An 18,295-nucleotide genomic window follows, 5' to 3' on the forward strand; every position below is an offset into this window, starting at 1 on the left:
GTGTATTATTCCTAGGGCAGCCGTAACAAAGTAACACAGACTAAGTGGCTTAAAACAAACAGAAGTTGATTCTCTCGCAGTTCTGGAGGCTAGAAATCTGCAACCAAGGTGTCAGCAGGGTCTTGGTTCCTTCTGGAGGCTCCAAGGAAAAACTGTCTCATGCTTCAGGTGGTTGTAGGCAACCTTTGACATTCCTTGACTTGTAGATGCATCCCTCATCTACCTCTCACGTACCATCCACCACCAACACATACAAACTGCGTGTCCCTCCAGCCTTCCAATATAGATATGTTGTGATTTTAATTGAATGAATATTGTGTTTGCATATTTTAAGGAGGCAAAAGCTGTTGACAGCTGAACCGTGTCATATACTATGATTACTTTCAGTTTGTGTGCAACTTTTTGTTTTCTCTAGGATTAATAACAGCCTTTTTGCTTTATTTGCTTAGTTTCCTATACACTTATCACTAATTACCAACCAGACTCTCACTCAGTTATGTAAGTCTCTCAATCCATTCAAACAAGATGTTCTTAATAAGACATTCTTAACAATTCATCTTCTTGAAGAGGAACCTGCCAAAGCCTTTGACTGGTTATAATCTAGATCTACGGTATGGCTGTTGACTAACTCTTCTTTTCTCTCATGGGGTGGGTCCCCTCTGGAACATGAATCTCATGTTGTCTTCTTTTTGGTATATATCTTAATTTGGGTGGAGAAATTCTTCACTAGTTTCCAGAGGAAGTATTGATGAGCAGGAAATTTTGAAAACTTGGATGTCTTCTTACATTGTGTATCTATTAAAAATTATTGTATGGTTATTTTTTAATACTGTCTTCTTTTAACCTTTATACTAGAGTTATAAGTGATTTACCCACCACCATTACAATATTAGAGTATTCTGCGTTTAAGTGTATATTTACCTTTACTGGTGAGTTTTATACTTTCATATGTTCTCACGTTACTAATTGGCATCCTTTCATTTCAGTTTGAAGAACTCCCTTTAACATTTCTTCTAAGGCCAGTTAGTGGTGATAAACTTCTTCAGCATATGTTTATCTGGAAAACTCTTTAACTCTCCTTCAATTCTGAGGGACAGTTTTACTTGGTAGATTATTCTTGATTGGCAGTTTTCTTCTTTTAACACTTTGAGTATATCGTCCCACTTCCTTCTGGTCCCCAAGGTTTCTTCTGAAAACTCTGCTGATGGTATTATGGGAGTTCCCTTGTAATAAGTTGCTTTTATCTTTTTTTTAAATTTTTATTTATTTATAAATTTATTTATTTATGGCTGTGTTGGGTCTTCATTGCTGCGAGCAGGCTTCCTCTAGTTGTGGTGAGTGGGGGCTACTCTTCGTTGCGGTGCGCGGGCTTCTCATTGTGGTGGCTTCTCTTGTTGCGGAGCACGGGGTCTAGGCATGCAGGCTTCAGTAGTTGCGGAGCACAGGCTCTAGGTGTGCGGGCTTCAGTAGTTGTGACACGCAGGCTCAGTTGCAGCTCGTGGGCTCTAGAGTGCAGGCTCAGTAGTTGTGGCGCACGACCTTCGTTGCTCCGCGGCATGTGGGATCTTCCAGAGCAGGGCTCGAACCTGTGTCCCCTGCATTGGCAGGCAGATTCTTAACCACTGTGCCACCAGGGAAGTCCCTATCTTTCTATTTTTAAGATTCTCTTTAATTTTTGAAAATTTAATAATGTGTCTTACTGTGGGTCTTTGTAGAGGCATCTTTTTTGATACTCCGGGCTACCTGTATCTGGGGGCCTGTTTCTTTCTCCTCAGGTTAGGAAAGTTTTCAGTCATTATATCTTTGCATAAGCTTCTCTCCCTTCCTCTCTCTTCTTCTTCTGGTACCCCTATAATGTGTATATTAGTCTTCTTATGGTGTCCCATAAGTCCCTTAAGCTATCTTCACTCTTTTTTATTCTTTTTCCTTTTTGCTCTTCTGATTGCTCTCTCTTTAAGTTCACTGATCCTTTCTTCCACTTGATCTAGTCTGCTGTTGAATCCTTCTATTGAATTTAGTTCAGTTATTGAATTTTTCAGTGCTCAGTACAATGCAGTGCTCAGTACTTTTTAATATTTTCTGTCTCTTTGTTGAAGTGCTCCCCCTGTTCATGCATTGCTCTCCTGACTTTGGTGAGCATTTATGACTGTTATTTTGAACTCTCTATCCGATAAATCACTCATCTCCATTTTGTTAAGGTTGATTACTAGAGATTTATCTTTTTCTTTTGTTTGGAACATATTCTCCTATTTGTTCATTTTATATTGAATCAAATCTGAAACATAATTTCATCTCAATATTTATTTCTGACTTAATTTTAAATATCTGAAATAGTTACATGGTTCACAATGTACCATGTCAGAATCATATTACAAGTAATGCCATGATAAATAACCTTCTGCATATATGTTTTTTATTTGTGGTAGATTACTATAAGTGGTATTACTGGATCAAAATATAAAATGTTTATAAAATTTGTTAAATGTTACCAAGCTCTACCCCATAGGATTTGTACTACTCTGCACCCCTAACAGCATTTTAAGAGTGTGCCTATTTCCCCACAGCTTTGACTAGAGTATTTGTCCTATGTGAGATTTTTACTGATTCGAATGTTAGATCAGTTGTAATTTGATTTAAATTTCTTTTATAATAAGTGGAGATGAGAATTTTGAATGAGGGATGTTTGCCCTTTTTTTTTTGTTAACTGTCTTGTTTGTCACTTGCTCATTTTTCCAATAACATTTTGATCTTTTTCTTAAATTTTATGAGCCTTTGGTATGTTAGGATAAGTCCAACTGTATCCAGAGTATATGATACAAATATTTTTCCCCAGTTTATTCATGTTTACTTGTGGTCTTTTTTTTCCCCCTGTGCAAAAGGTTTTGTCTTATTTTTTCTTTTAAGCTTTATATGGCCAAAATGATGTCTTTTCTTCTATTGCTTCTTGTTTTTGAATCATAGTTGGAAAGGCTTTTCCTTCTCCAGGTCACAAAGGAATTCATCCATGCTTTCTTTTAAGATTTTTTTATCTCATACTTTATATTTAGATGCCTAATTAATTTAGAGTTTATTTTCTTGTATTCTATGAGGTTTGGATCCAATTTTCTCCTTTTTTCAAATGACTATCTAGTTGTTCCAGTATAACTTGTTGGAGGGTACTTCTTTTCCCTATTGATTTTTGATGCCACCTTTATCACATACCAAGTTTCCATATGTTTTGCACCTGTTTCTGAATTTTGTTTCATTCCATTGGTATGTCTGTCTATTCATATGTCAGTACCACTGTATTCTGATTAGCGAAGGTTTATAGTGTGCCTTCTTCTCTGGCAGAGCTGGCCACCCTCCATCATTGTTCTTCTTTTCACTGACTTCCCTGGCTCTTCTTGCATGTTTAATTTTTTCTTAAAATCAGATCAACTACTTCTAGGCATTGTTTCTCACATGATCACTGGATACTTGCATAGTCATTGACTGAAGTGATGACATCTATGAATTGTTCAACTGAACTTTTATTTATTTATTTATTTATTTGGCTGTACCACGTGGTATGTGAAACTTTCCCAACCAGGAATCGAACCCGTGCCCCCTTCCTTGCATTGGAAGCGTGGAGTCTTAACCACTGGACCACCAGGGAAGTCTTCAACTGAACTTTTAGAAACATTTTACATGTATAAATATAAAGCATGTTAAACCTATAAAATACCAAGCTACTTTTTTAAAAGGCCAAAAATCATTTGATTAAGCTTTTCTGAACAATGCAGGAAATCTGGGTTATTCTCTCCTACCACCTTTTCAAGTTTCAGAATTTCTCCATTATAACAGATTCTTTCGTAATTTATTATTAGAATGTGATAGGTGAGCCTGTTTTAAATTCTAGTCCTTTGAGCTCTGCCTTTCTTACAAAACAGAGGTCTTCTTATGAAATTTGAATCATCTTAATTATCATGCTTCTCCCTCTTACCTTTTCAGGCTGGACACTAGCCCAAAACACACTTGGCCAGCAAAAAGGGATTACAATTTTGAATGCTGTTTGATTCCATTTAAATAGAATGAAACAGCGTACTTGGATAGCATACTTGGATTTTGGATAAAAGGACTTTGTGTCAGCGAATTAAACACTGGAATAATGACACGGCAGTGCCATTTCCCACTTAACAACACTACTACATTAGCTTGGTGTATATTTTCACACTCAGACTAATTCATTTTCTCTATAAGCCATCTAGAATCCTTTTTTAAGTAAAAAAGAATATTCTTTTTAGTTTCTGCTTTTGCATAATTGACTCCTCAGTATTCTTGAGTAGGGCCAAACTGACCTAAATTTTTGTATTTTAGAATTTAATATTTGGAATATTGAATTTATAGCTTTAAAATGAAATTAAGTGGTAGTACTCTATATATTGAATCCAGTGATTTCATGAATATGGAAATGAAGATTGTGGAAGAAAATGATCTTTTATAGTTCATGGTCGATAAGTCATTTTCCCTGAAGATGTCTTAATGTATAGTCAATTCCCATTCTATCGTTCTGTTATCCTTTTAGCATTTGTTCTCTAGTAGGGAGCAAAGTAGATGTTCAAAAAGGAAAGCTCATTGTCTATTTCTGTGTCTGTAGCCCTGGCTAGCTTTAGGAGCTGAACGTTCTCAGCATGCAGGTTCAGGCCCACCAGGCCCTGGACCAGCTGGACCTGGAGCAGTACATTAGGAGCTTCACGCTCACCAGAGGTCTGTGGGGAGAAGGAAGAATTGTTTCAGGAATGCTACATGGTTGGAATCACATTTTCCTAGGGTGGGCCCTGAGCAACCTTGTGAGCACAGTATCATGATATCTCTCCTCACGTCTGCCCCTTTTCCCACACCTCATGCCTTGTTTCTCTCTTGGTATCATGAACATGGCAGGACTTTGGAACCCTCTGTTGTATTTCAGCATAAGTGCCCTTCTGCCTAGCTCTTGGTAGGTTTGCTGACTAGCCCTTTCTTCTGACTGGGTTCTTATGGCAAAGTTGGTGACTTTCCTTATAAGCACAGTGCTTTCCCTCACCAGGAAGAAGTAAAAATTCTAGATTCAGGTAGTCCTGGATTCCATTCTTTAACTTAGCTACGTGATCTTCAACGAGTAATTTTCCTATCCAAATACCGCTTTTACAATCTATGAAATGGGGCTGTAACATCTAATGTGAATTTTGAAGATTAAATGAAATAAAGTATGTAAAGGGCTTGGCACACACTATGTGCTTAATTAATATGAAATATAGCTTCTCTCTTTCCTCCCAACTATAAATAGTTAATTTTGCTTCATGATGCAAATGCCACCCCTTAGCCACCTGATCAAACATTTGGAATATGAACTACAAACCAGGCCAGAGTTGAGTTTAACATGCCCCTTGGATAGCTTGCTACCCACTCAGAGGCCCCTAGATCAAGTTTATCTATATTCCGGGCTTACTCTGCTCTTCTTGGCAAGTCACTGTCAGGGTCCCACTGTGCTTCACAGGCAAGGCCACACGGGTTAGAAATCCACTTCCTTTGGCTAAATGTTACAGGAATTACTTACAAAATTTCACATATTACTGACATTTAACATTTATGGCTAGTTTTTATGTTTAACTTACAGAGGGGAGAAAAGACGAATCACAATTGCCATGAGTCATATTTTTAAAAGCAGTGGTAACACATGGCTCTCCTAACTTACTGGAGGTTGTTTCCAAGCACAGAAAAACTGAATGACTTTCTGTCAGGTTACTGTCTTCAGGACTCTTTTAGAATGAATAGATTGATTTACATTTTAAGAATAGAACTGACCTGGGCTTCCCTGGTGGCGCAGTGGTTGAGTCCACCTGCCGATGCAGGGGACACGGGTTCGTGCCCCGGTCCCGGAAGATCCCACATGCCGCGGAGCAGCTGGGCCCGTGAGCCATGGCCGCTGAGCCTGCGCGTCCGGAGCCTGTGCTCTGCAACGGGAGAGGCCACAACAGTGAGAGGCCCGCGTACCGCAAAAAAAAAAAAAAAAAAAAAAAAAAAAAAAAGAATAGAACTGACCTTATATTGGCATATTTTGGTGGTGTGAGCCAGTGCATGCTATAGGCAGAGGTGTAGCTTATGTGCAGTAGACGCAGCTGCAGCGAAGCTGGCAAATGTGAAGCTGGTGCTGCTCTGCCCTGTAAAGTTACATCTGGGAGTTTCTAAAGAGCTCATCGCTGCACTGTACGTTTCAATTCTTAATTCCTTTAAGGCTTATTTCATTTTCTCTTACATTTATATTTATACATGAACATCTAGTGTCTAAAATAAACCAGATTTTGAAATATGAATCTTCTACTTTATGAATTTACTATGTAAATATTTTATAGGGTTATAAAACTGTATGTTATCTCAAAATGAGAAAAAGAAGGATTGTTTTGAGTTCTACTTTTTGGAAACGTTTAACAAACAGTGGAGCCTCATTTAAACATACTTTTGAAAACACATAGACTTGCTTATACCATGGATCAAATCATGACCTTCAAAATACAGTTACATATGAAAATCCTGGTATAAAATTGTCAAGCTGTAAAAGGTGCTCAAAAACAGGACTAATAACCATAATAACATTGTAAAGGGAGTTACGAGTTGTCCCCTTGTTTCCAGTATTTTTTTTTTTTTTTTTTTTTTTTTTTTTTTTTGCGGTACGCGGACCTCTCACCGTTCTGGCCTCTCCCGTTGTGGAGCACAGGGTCTGGATGCACAGGCTCAACGGCCATGGCTCATGGGCCCAGCCGCTCCGCGGCATGTGTGATCCTCCCAGACCGGGGCACGAACCCGCATCCCCTGCATCGGCAGGCGGACTCTCAACCACTGCGCCACCAGGGAAGCCCCTCCAGTTTTTTTTTTTTTGTATATCGTTGATTCATTTAAATATTTAAATATCAGTGACCTCTTGACACCTCTTAGATTTTAAATACAGAACTTCTGTTATTCCAAGTATTTATTTTAACAGTATTTGTATAAATGAAATAGTATAAAAATTTAAACAATATTATACATAGACTATTCTGTGAACCTCATAATACCTAAGATTAATCTTAGATACCTAAGTATTAATCTTTTCACAGATAATAATTTTCTACAAAATATCTACTAAGACTATATGGAAAAAATTTGAATATAACTGATCATTTAAAACAAATCTATGCAAATAAAAATGAATGCCAACATTGTTATTAGACTTTTTATATTAGTCATTGCATCAAGTAAGCTGTCAATTTTTAAGTAATAGACTCCTTAGATTGCCTACTTTTTTACTCTGTACATAGTAGTTCAAAAGCATTTATGATAATGGAAGCAGTCTATCCACAGGGAATTGTTATAAAAATTCTGATTAGTGAAGCTACTAAATTTTGGAAAGGTTTTTATGTCTCTTCCTTTTACAGTCACAACTTGATTTATGGAAATAGCACATCATGATAAACCCTATGCCTTTCCCCACCAATACCGTGCACCCCAACCCAGGCAATTAATAGTTCCTTTCTATGTTCACATCATTCTGTTTCGCATAAATTCACTTAAATTCACCTTTGGAAATATTCTAGGCAGCAGATTTTAAATGTTTTGGACTCAGAACTCTTTTACACTCTTAAAAATTAATGAGGACATCAGACATCAAAGAGCTTTGTTTATGTGGGCTATACCTATTGAAATTTACCATACTAGAAATTAAAGCTAAAAATTTTTTAAAAATATTTATTCATTCTCTTGAAAGATAAATCCATTTCATATTAACATAGATAACATATTTTTAGGCAAAAAATAATGAGATTTTTGGAGACAAAATATTTAGTGTGAAGGAGATCATTGTTTTATACTTTTGCAAATCTTGCATATCTTCTTCTGTATTCAGTTTGTTGCAATATAGTGTTTAAGTTGAAAATATGAAGAAATATGAAGAAATCCAGCTTCACACAGACATCTGACTGAAAAGGGAGGAGTATTTGAAGAGTCTTTTCAGATAATTTTGACAGTTTTCTTTGCTACTGTACTAGAACTTGACAAGTGGTAGTTTTGTAAAAGTTAGTTCTATGTGGAATCTGGATTATAAAAGTTAGTTTCAATGTGGAATCTGAAACCATGTTAGTTAATAAAATTCCTCATATATTTTAATTGGTAAAAAATCCATTAGTATGCTTTGCACTTATAATGAATCTTTTATCTTTGTATGGTTTTGTAATATGCCTTTTTTATTTGAATGTTTATTCACTGAGTTATTCCCATCTTCCAAATGTTGATGCATTTAGTTATATAATATAAAAATAAATCACACTTGTTATCAATACAATTTTTCCAAAATTCTTTTTTTTTTTTTTTTTTTTTGCTTGAAATCTCAAATTTTGTCATTGTCAACAAAACCTTTCAGTTTTTCTTGAACTGGCAGGCTTCCTTGTTTCAAAAAGACTTCCACTTAAATACCCAAGTCTAAAAAACTGTAATTTGTCAGTTGGTCATTCTCTGATGTAAAAATGATGTTTCATGAAAAAGCAAGGAGCTAGTTCAGCTCTCAACTAAATGCACAATTTCTTCCTCATGATAGTTATTTACTTTGCTACGGATAGTGCTTTTTACATACTTCCCATTTCATCACATGGGCTATTAGAAAGATATGAACTAAAAAGGTTGAGATTTTATAAAATTAATAATTTTTACCACTTTATCAAGGATATTCTTAAGTGAAACTGGCTTTTTTTTTTAAACTTAGAGTGCACGGCAGTATGCAGAATCATACAAGGATTACTAGAACAGTTCAGTGCCCCTGCCTGGCTTGCTAAGATGCCAACATTTTTAACCCACTAGTACTTTTGCACCATTAGTGCAAATATCAACATATAACATCTTTATATTATTATGAGAATAATTTGTAGTCATGGATCCCCTGAAAGAGTCTCAGAGACCCCAGGGGTCCGTGGACCTTAATTTAAGAATAGTCTCTAAACAGGGGAAAGTATAGCTTATAAAAAGGAATACAGTAAAACTTTTCCTAACTAACCTCCTCTTAACTTACTTAATTTTCTTAACTAACCACCTCTTAACTGACTTGCCAATGAAATTAACCTCCATTCCTTGTATAACTGGCAGCAGCTCTCAGAGACTGCTGAATGTCAAGGCTGTGTCCATTAATTTCTGTTGCCACCCATGGAATTATGTGCTTAGCAAATGTCAGTTGTATTTGTTCTCAAACCAGTTTATGCCACTTTCACTAATACCTGTAATTACACAATTTTAATAATATTATACAAATAGAATAAGTGTGAGTTTATAAAAAAGAATTAATAGTTCCAAAACCAACTTAAATGCTTTGGAATGACTTACTATAAAAAATTGCTGTCATAATTTAATGTGGATGAGATTAGTAAAAGTTTAGGGAAAAACTCATAAAAGTCTGGAAGGATTCTATATTCCTTCACAAGTATCTTTAATTTCTTCCTATATGAAAGAAACCAAGGCTGGAAATTGTGATGATGTGTTATATGTGTTCTTTGCAGGGAAAAACAATGACACTGATCCGTAGACCCACATTCAAAGACAAGGCTTTTAGCTCCCCTTCAAAAGATTGGTAAATATGTACATATAAATATTTTAAGCTGAAATAAAATTCATATATTAATACCTGTATCTTTTTTTGTGATTCTTAACATGCTTCTTTAGTAGTTTTAGTAGCTGCTAGTTAGGATCACATTGAATACGATAGTTCCTTTGCTGCTATTCATGAGCTAGAAGCAAATTTCCTTTGGTTTCCATGACAGTAAAATACAGTCTCATCCATAATTACTCTCTGTATCTGAAGATGAAGCTGGGTAAGAATGTCTTGGTAAAGAATCTAGGTAACGTCTTAGAAATGTAGCTATTACAGATCAGATTTCATAATGATATAGTGATGCACCTGATGGTACCAGGAACTCTTTTTTTTTTTTTAAATCAGTGGGCTAGGATTTTGTTGAATTGGAAGCTGCTTGGAGTAAGCAACTATACGTGGGAACTTGGAAATTTTCTCACAAATTGCATAGTACTATTTCCTGAAGAACAATTATATTAAATGTTCTTTTATCTATAAAAAATAAGTTCACTGGTGTATCAGACGTGTCAGGGCTCAGTAGATGGTAGCAGCTCACTGATGCCAGCTTTATCATGGCTACGTGTATGTGCTGTCATTTATAGGTGACATGGTGCAAAGACACAGGGCTGGGGAAAAAAATGCCTTGGAGTCTCTGCCTGCTTCCCCAATCACTATAAGTCAGTGAAGATTGTGTTTCTAACTCCCTGGCAGTGAGCTTGCAGTCTGAGTTGGGTTTTTTCCTAGAAGTAGGGAATTAATTTACACTCTTCATAGTCTGTTTACAACCAGTACACACACTGGCCAGCTGACTGGCAGGGCAGCTTTGTCCATGGCCAACTGGTTAAGAAGCTCATCAACTTTAGTCATTTTAGCACCAGGCTGTATCACTAGCACAGCTAACCAAACACTGAAGTTATTGTTAAATACCAAGGGATTCTTCCAAATTCCTGATTTCTTAATCATCACATATTCATTGTCAACAGTGTAGCCTAGTTTTATAGGCTTGTTCCTTCATTTTTTTCTTTCTTCCCCCAAATATTTATTGAAAGTCTCCTGTGTGCCAGACACTGTTGTAGGATTGGGGATCCAATAGTGAATACAACAGAGAAGGAAAGCTAACCCTGCCCTTGTAGAACTTCAATTCTAGTAGGGGATACTATGCATACGCATATACATATACATACTTAAACGCTAAGAGGACAAAAAAGTGAGGAAGGCAAATGAAATACTGTGAGTTGGGGAGTAATGCTGAAGTTCTGACAGAGTGAGCAGAGAAGGCCTTACTAAGATCAGGTCTTTAATATAAACTCCTGAAAGAGGAGCACAGTCTAGAACAGGTAGTCTCTCAGAACATTTTAAGTATTCTTAACCTAGGGTCTGTGAGGTTTGTATGGGAGAAATACTGCATCTTAATTTTCACTAACTCTAACTGAAATTTTAGCATCTCTTCTAAATCATAAATCTGGATAACCAACTATAGTAATATCAGGAGAACCTGTAACTTTGTCACAGATATTTTCACGTCACATTCAGTTACTGTGTACATCTCAAAATATTATTTATGCTCATCACTACTTATACATTATCATAGTTACTATCCCTGCCATTCAATCTTGTATTCTAATGCCTTAATAAAGAAGCACATATATCACAATTTTTAAAAATATCTGTACTGATAGTTATATTTCAAAGTAATACCTTTCCTGGTATCCCTAGGTATTATATGTTATGAATTAACATATAAGATATTATATGTTAATATGTTATTATATGTTAACATATTGAGAAAGAGGCTGAGGCTTCACTAGTTGGCCAAAAAGAGGCTCTGGCATAGAAATGTTAAGCTTTAGTTTAATCCCTAATTGAGAGCTTTCTTCCACCTGCCGCAAGTACAGCACACCCTTCATTTGTTTCCCTCTTTTAGAGATTACTCAAGTACATCCTGAACAGATAGGGAGGGTCTTCTGGATAATTCCCTAGAACTGTGATTGCGAAAGATCCTTTTTCGCTTCCTGTGTCATGCAGGCCACACACTATTAATGTACTTGCAGAATTATGTAGCAAGTCAAGCAGAAATTTGGTTTCCGAGAAAATGACAGTTTAATACTTCACAGATCAGCTTTTATAGACTTCCCTGAAAAGTACTTGAAGAATCTTAAAGGCAGTGCACTTCATTCTATAAGGAAAAAATGAGACGCAGAAATCTGAGTTAGAATCAGCTCATTTTACTCCCTTACACCAGCGTTTTAGCCACTCTCCTCATCATGGCATTGACCAAGGGGGTCTGTCTAGATTGAGAGGTCCCAAACTGTACACCGTGGTACCTTCACCTTGACCAGCCCGTGGGAAATAAGATAGGATATACATACATGTTGGACAGTTTCAGCACAGCAGCCATGGAACAGAACTGAGAACCCTACTTCAGGTAGAAAGGGGAGGGCAAGCACTAGTTAATGGGTACTCCAGAGAATTTTGATCTGCCATGACGTTATGTGCTTTCGATCTCTTTGAATATATTCTTCTACCTCCCATGAAGAGTAAAGCAAAAAGTCAAAAGTGGGCTTCTCTGTTGGCGCAGTGGTTGAGAGTCCGCCTGCCAATGCAGGAGACACGGGTTCATGCCCCGGTCTGGGAAGATCCCACATGCCGCGGAGCGGCTGGACCCGTGAGCCATGGCCGCTAAGCCTGCATGTCTGGAGCCTGTGCTCCGCAACAGGAGAGGCCACAACAGTGAGAGGCCCACGTACCGCAAAAAAAACCCAAACCAAACCAAAAAAAAAAGTCAAAAGTAGAAAAATCTCAACATCCTGATGTTGCCGGAAGCTGGAGAGAGAAAAGTGTGTACTCTGTAATTTTCACATTAGACAAACTTTATGCTTGTGCCTTATGTGGAGGGAAATCTATCTTTTGTGTCGTTAAACCTTTTGGATTGTATCTCCACTTGTGTCCTGTAGTTCTGAGAAATAGACACTTTAAAAGTGTGATGAGGGCTGTGAGCCTGCTGGCACTCATTTGCGTGGCTTCTTTTCCTTTACAGGTTGGTGAAAGATGCTCCTTGGGATGAAGTCCCGCTTGCTCACTCCCTGGTTGGTTTTGCCACTGCCTATGACTTCTTGTACAACTACCTGAGCAAGACACAACAGGAGAGGTTTCTTGAAGTGATTGCCAATGCCTCGGGATATATGTATGAAACTTCATACAGGAGAGGGTGGGGATTTCAATACCTGCACAATCATCAGCCCACCAACTGCATGGCCTTGCTCACAGGAAGCCTGGTCCTGATGAATCAAGGTGCGTACGGACACACCGAGGGGATGCCTGAGCTGACATCACTTGTAGTTACCATGTTGTGAGCAAAGCATTTATATAACTAGTCTAAATATATGTTCATGCTTGGATCCTAACTAAGCCCATAAGATGAAGTGATATCTGGGACACCTCTTGAAGAGTTGAGAGACATCTCTTTCCTCATTTCTGCTTGTTATTTTAGCCTGAAGGTTACTTGAGTACGGCGTTTGATTGTCCCAAGCCATATCCTTACAGCACAGGATCCGTGGTGAATCTTCCTTTTTCCAAAGATTTTTGACAGTGAAGGCAGCCAGCCTGGATAGGGTTTTTAAAAGCTGAACAGATGGTTTATTATATGAACTGAATAGTCCTCATACACAGGTGTGTATCATTACAGCACTACTTTTTTTGTCCCTCTAAAGACTTTAAAACAATCAGTCTACATCGTTCAGGTCAAATTTGGAATTGACTTTTGTGGATCGTATAGCTGCTTTACCTTATTGTATTATGTAATTGCTAATATTGCATTTTCTTTGTTCTTGTAATTCTGACTTAATGACAACTCCTGTGGAAGTCTATAAATGACTAAATAAGATTGTGTTTAAGAAAAACAACCCTAAGGTCACAGTAAGTTATTAGAATTAAATATATACTCATAACTGGCAAATCGAAAAGAGTTTAGCTCTTGATTATATTCCCCATGAGAATTAGTAAGTATTTTGCACATTACCCAGCATCAGATTCTACCCAAGCCTAGCTTTCTCCCTTGTCATATGAACCATCACTTTTAATTGGGTCTTAGAAGAAAAGAAACTAAAATTAATTGAGCCTATGGCATGTGCTAATCCTTGTCCATATTTTATTTAATTCTCACCTCAACCATATAAGGTAGCTGGGATTGGGACCCAGTTCTAGACAAACTCAAACTTCATTGTCTTTCCACTATATTTTGTTACCTCTCTCAGAATAGAAGTTCAATTTTAGTAACTTAAGGAAAGCTTGATTAAGAGGGTAAATTTTCATGCTAGCTCCCTTTGCCCCCCACTCTCACAAAAACAAATGAAATTTTAAAAGTCAAGAGGTTAAGCCATGTGAACACCTACCATCAGACCATTTATAAATCCACAGGCCTGTGGAAAGACAGCATCATGAATTGGTGGAGAGAACCTTGGAGTGAGCTGGATCGCAGCTTGGGGCCTTGAGTTTTAGTCTAGCACAGTTTTATTTCCTTAGATAAATTTTAGTTCTTTACCAACAGGAATAGAGCTTATTTCTTCATTCTTCACAGTAGATAAAATTGTTCCAGATATTAAGCAGGCACCTAAAATACTGGCTCGCATTGGGTCAAAATTTGAATTTTCTTCTGGCAGGAGTTTTCACATGCCTTTGTCTTCTGAGTAAAGTAATGGCTCGCTCTGGGATGCAGTCTCCCAGAGCCATTCCGTAAGCAGCACACACGTTTCTAAGAAGATGGGACAAAAGAAGGAGTGAAATCTCTGGTCCTGCACATCTCAGTTAATAATCAGACTTACAGCCCCGGCTTTCTTGGCAGCCTCGCTCTAACTTTAGGAGCTACCTCAGCCGCACTGTGCCAATCATTCCATGTTCTCAGAGCAGCCTTGTAGATACTGACTGAGGTAGCTTAGTCAGGTGTAGCTCCTACTGGACTCAGATGAAATTTCAGCAGTGAGAGAGTTAGGGTTTTTCCTCTGTTCTGCTAACCCTGTCTTAAGGCTTAGGATACAGGACCCACAGGGTCACACGTATGCAGTTTACAAATCAGTTGGAACGAAGACAGGTGTGAAATGTTTAAATGACTACACCATACTTTTAATATTACCACGGAATGAAATAAGGGAGATCATGAAGTTATGATTAAATATCCAACGAGTGTGTTAAGTTTGAATTCAGGAGAACAAGGTTCTTTAGGTGAGTTTGAGATGGTTCATGAAACGTTGAAGGATGGATAGGATATGGATAACTGAAAATAATGAACATTCCAGGCAAGGTGTATGGAAGATGGAAAAAAAAATACAGGGCAGAGCATCAGTAACAACAATATTGGTACCTTGTATTGACAGATTTGAAGTTTACAAAGGTAGATGTTGCCTCGTCTCATGAATAGGCTTTTTATAAGGAAAATCAGGTAATATCTGGGGAGCAGTGAATAGCAGTTCTAATTTTAAACATCAGTCACATTGGTATCTGATTGGAGATGGAGGATATAGAGAGAAAAAAGATGAGGATGATTGAGATTTTCAAACTCTAGTGACTAATGGAAATTGAAAACTATGCAGAAGGCTGGCAGGTCAGGGGTGGAGCTGGATGGGAGAAGGAACCAGTGTACAATTAACAGTAACCTCTGCACAGCAGAGCCTGAGAATGGTGCTGCACCCCCATGAGATGAGAGCTTGGTCTTACTTAGCCTGGAACCTTGGATTTAGGCTGGGAGGTACCTGGTGGTGCCTGGGCCTCTGGAAGCCCCCATACCCAGCACACCTAGTAGACTGTGGTAGAGGGTTCAGCATGGGTGATCACACGCACGTCTGTGGGAGTGATACAACAAAAGTCCACTCATTAGGAGGCAGTGAGCTTAATTTTATCCTTAGGGGTTGTGTATTTTAAATACAAGCAAACAAAACAAACCTTACATCTAAAGACCTAGGTTCAGATCAAAGTTCTGTTCAGTTTTAGTCATATGCCAGAGGACAAGTCAACCTTTCTGTAATTTTGGGGTAATAATGCATAATTGAGTTGTTAAAAGGATTAAGTAAGATTATGTTCGGTGCCGTGTGAATTATAAATGTTACGAGATGTGAGGACTTGTTATTGTTGCCTGAACGCTGGTCTCACAAGAATTATAGGAAGATAGCATTTCTGAGTCAAAAGGATTTTAGAAAAAATTTTAGACCTTTAATTTTCAGCTGGGGAAATTGAAAAATGTGGCAGGTGGAAGAAGTGCTTGAACAAAATCACGTGGCTCGTTTTTGGTAGATTAGGGACTCCCAGTTGATTTTTGTCACCTTTAGATTGCCACTCCAATGGTCTCTCCACCCCACTGTGCTGCCTTTTCCAGTGCTGTGGAATCTAAAACCACGTAAAGGATGAGGTATTGTCTTCTAAGAACAGGACACGTTGGAGAATATTCATGTAGCATTTATAGTATTTGCAGCTCTTTAAAAATTCTGTAAGATAATGGTGACAGTTTTTGTGAAGCGGAAAACTTCAAAAATATTTTCAGTGTTTTCTAGAAAAATTGAGTAAAAGTCTCAAGGCACAGATCCTTTCTTGCAGACATAAAGTATGTACAGTTTGTAATCTTAGATGTGGTGTGGTTTCAGTTTATTAAAGATTATGAAATGACTGATACTTATTTAAAGGTTTGTCTTTAATTAATAAATGACCTGTATTCAAGAACTTCTTAACTTAGATCATGGACTCATCATAAACCTGGACTAGCAGGATGTTATTTATAATGTTGATAAGTGAGAGTTTTCCAAAATGCAATTTGCAGTATAAACTGGTCAGATAACTCAGAGGGTTTTATTTGGCCATATTTTTGTTTTTAGTTTGTTACAGCCTTAGTCATTGTTTCCATGTGTTTTCATCTTTCAGGGTATCTTCAAGAAGCTTACTTATGGACCAAACAAGTTCTGACCATCATGGAGAAGTCTCTTGTCTTGCTCCGAGAGGTGACAGACGGCTCCCTCTATGAAGGAGTTGCATATGGCAGCTACACCACTAGATCACTCTTCCAGTATATGTTTCTTGTTCAGAGGCACTTTGACATCAACCACTTTGGCCACCCATGGCTTAAACAACACTTTGCATTTATGTATAGAACCATCCTGCCAGGTACAGTGAGGACTTAGAAGTGGGAAAACATTAAACTACTGTAATTTTTTCTGATTACGAAGATGGACTAGACTAAGAAAAGAAACATGGGATTTGAGCCATATTGAGGTTAAAGGGATTTTTTTTTTAATCAAAGAATAATTCAAGAGTTGTGTATAGCCAGGAATATTTGGAGAGTTAATGTGATTTAGGTATTATAAAGCTTAGAACTTTACAGATCAAATATAATTTGTAGCCTCCACAGTACTTTTATTTTTGTATGTGTACAAACTTGGGTACATATACAAACTCATTTTCATGAATCTAAACGAAACAAAAAAAATTATGATTACATGTTAATTTTCCTTTATGTGTGATCCCTAATTGATCCTACTTTACTTTTTTAGTTTTAAATTTTTTCTTCCAAACTATACAAACATGATTCAAAAAAAAGATTACATCTACATATTTAAATTGGGGGTTTAGTATTCTCTTAACACATTTTTGACCAGAGACGTATTACAGGCACAGGCGTTAGTTTCTGCAGAAATCCCCTGGCCAATAATGTGTTAATACTCAAAATATTTTATGGAAATAAGTGGTATAAGATATAGAAAGCAAACCAAAAAATGAATTTCTGGGACTTCCCTGGCGGTCTGGTGGTTAAGACTCCGCTCTTCCACTACAGGGGGCGTGGGTTCGATCCCTGGTTGGGGAACTAAGACCCACGTGCCACGCAACACAGCTGAAAATTAAAAAAAAAAAGAAAGATAAAAATGAATTTCTATGAAACTTCTAATTTCTTGTTGCTATGTAGCTTAGCCTTTTAAGAGAACTGGCACACACACACACACACACACACACACACACACACACACATATATAAAGAGTTTATTCATTTCTAGGACAGCCTATAACTCCTTATTTCTAAACAGGACTATCGTGTTAGAAAAAGTTTAGGAGGTAAATTTTCATCAGGGTGGGTTTTCCCTCAGTGAAATGCAATTTTTTAGTTGAATGATTCGAGACCTACAGCAAACAATGCAGTTTTTAAATCTTTTTGCTCTGGTTATATACACATGGATTGGATAGAAACTCCATTATTGGATTAGTTATCAAAAAAATACTGCAGAGCAAAAGAACCATGTTTAGTTTAGAAAAATTTAGTTTAGACTCACATGCGGAGCCCTATTGTTTTGGTTATCCTTAAGCATGCAGGAAAGGCCTCTTTTATCTTTAGTTTATCTTGGTAAACAAAGGCCATCTAAAGCAAGGGCCTTTAAGAGGTCTCAGTGCTTTGTAATTTGATCTGAGTTCTAACAGCCAGCCACATCAGGGCTTGGGTTTGCTGTGAACTATGTATGTGGCTACTGCCTAAGGTGGAAAAGACAATATGAGCACCTCTAAGAGGAGAAATGATGTATTTGTGTCAATTAGTAAAACAACCTTTATTGAACATTTACGTGCCAGGCACTATAATAGGCAGGGGATTCAGAGCAATAAAACATCCCATCTGCTTTTAAGATACAGGTTAGTAGAAGATTCAGAAAATCACATTATATAGTAAGATTTACTTGGACGAGAGTTTAC

At 37.4% G+C, this 18,295-nt stretch overlaps 1 protein-coding gene across 8 annotated transcripts in view; it reads left to right on the forward strand.

Moving 5' to 3' along the window:
* The window catches only part of DSE (dermatan sulfate epimerase), a 70,092-nt gene that overhangs the window by 46,824 nt on the left and 4,973 nt on the right, over positions 1 to 18,295 (forward strand). For 5 of the 8 annotated variants that reach the window (XM_019929609.3, XM_033867648.2, XM_019929611.3 and 2 more), the window contains 2 exons: positions 12,621 to 12,874; positions 16,487 to 16,726. In XM_019929609.3, coding sequence (XP_019785168.1) covers positions 12,621 to 12,874; positions 16,487 to 16,726 — 494 coding nt within the window. Of the gene's footprint in view, positions 1 to 9,512; positions 9,584 to 12,620; positions 12,875 to 13,073; positions 13,253 to 16,486; positions 16,727 to 18,295 lie in introns of those variants that run through there. The other 3 variants (XM_019929612.3, XM_033867652.2, XM_033867651.2) reach the window with 3 other exon arrangements.

This window comes from Tursiops truncatus, chromosome 12 (genome assembly GCF_011762595.2).
Source record: "Tursiops truncatus isolate mTurTru1 chromosome 12, mTurTru1.mat.Y, whole genome shotgun sequence".
Taxonomy (NCBI): domain Eukaryota; kingdom Metazoa; phylum Chordata; class Mammalia; order Artiodactyla; family Delphinidae; genus Tursiops; species Tursiops truncatus.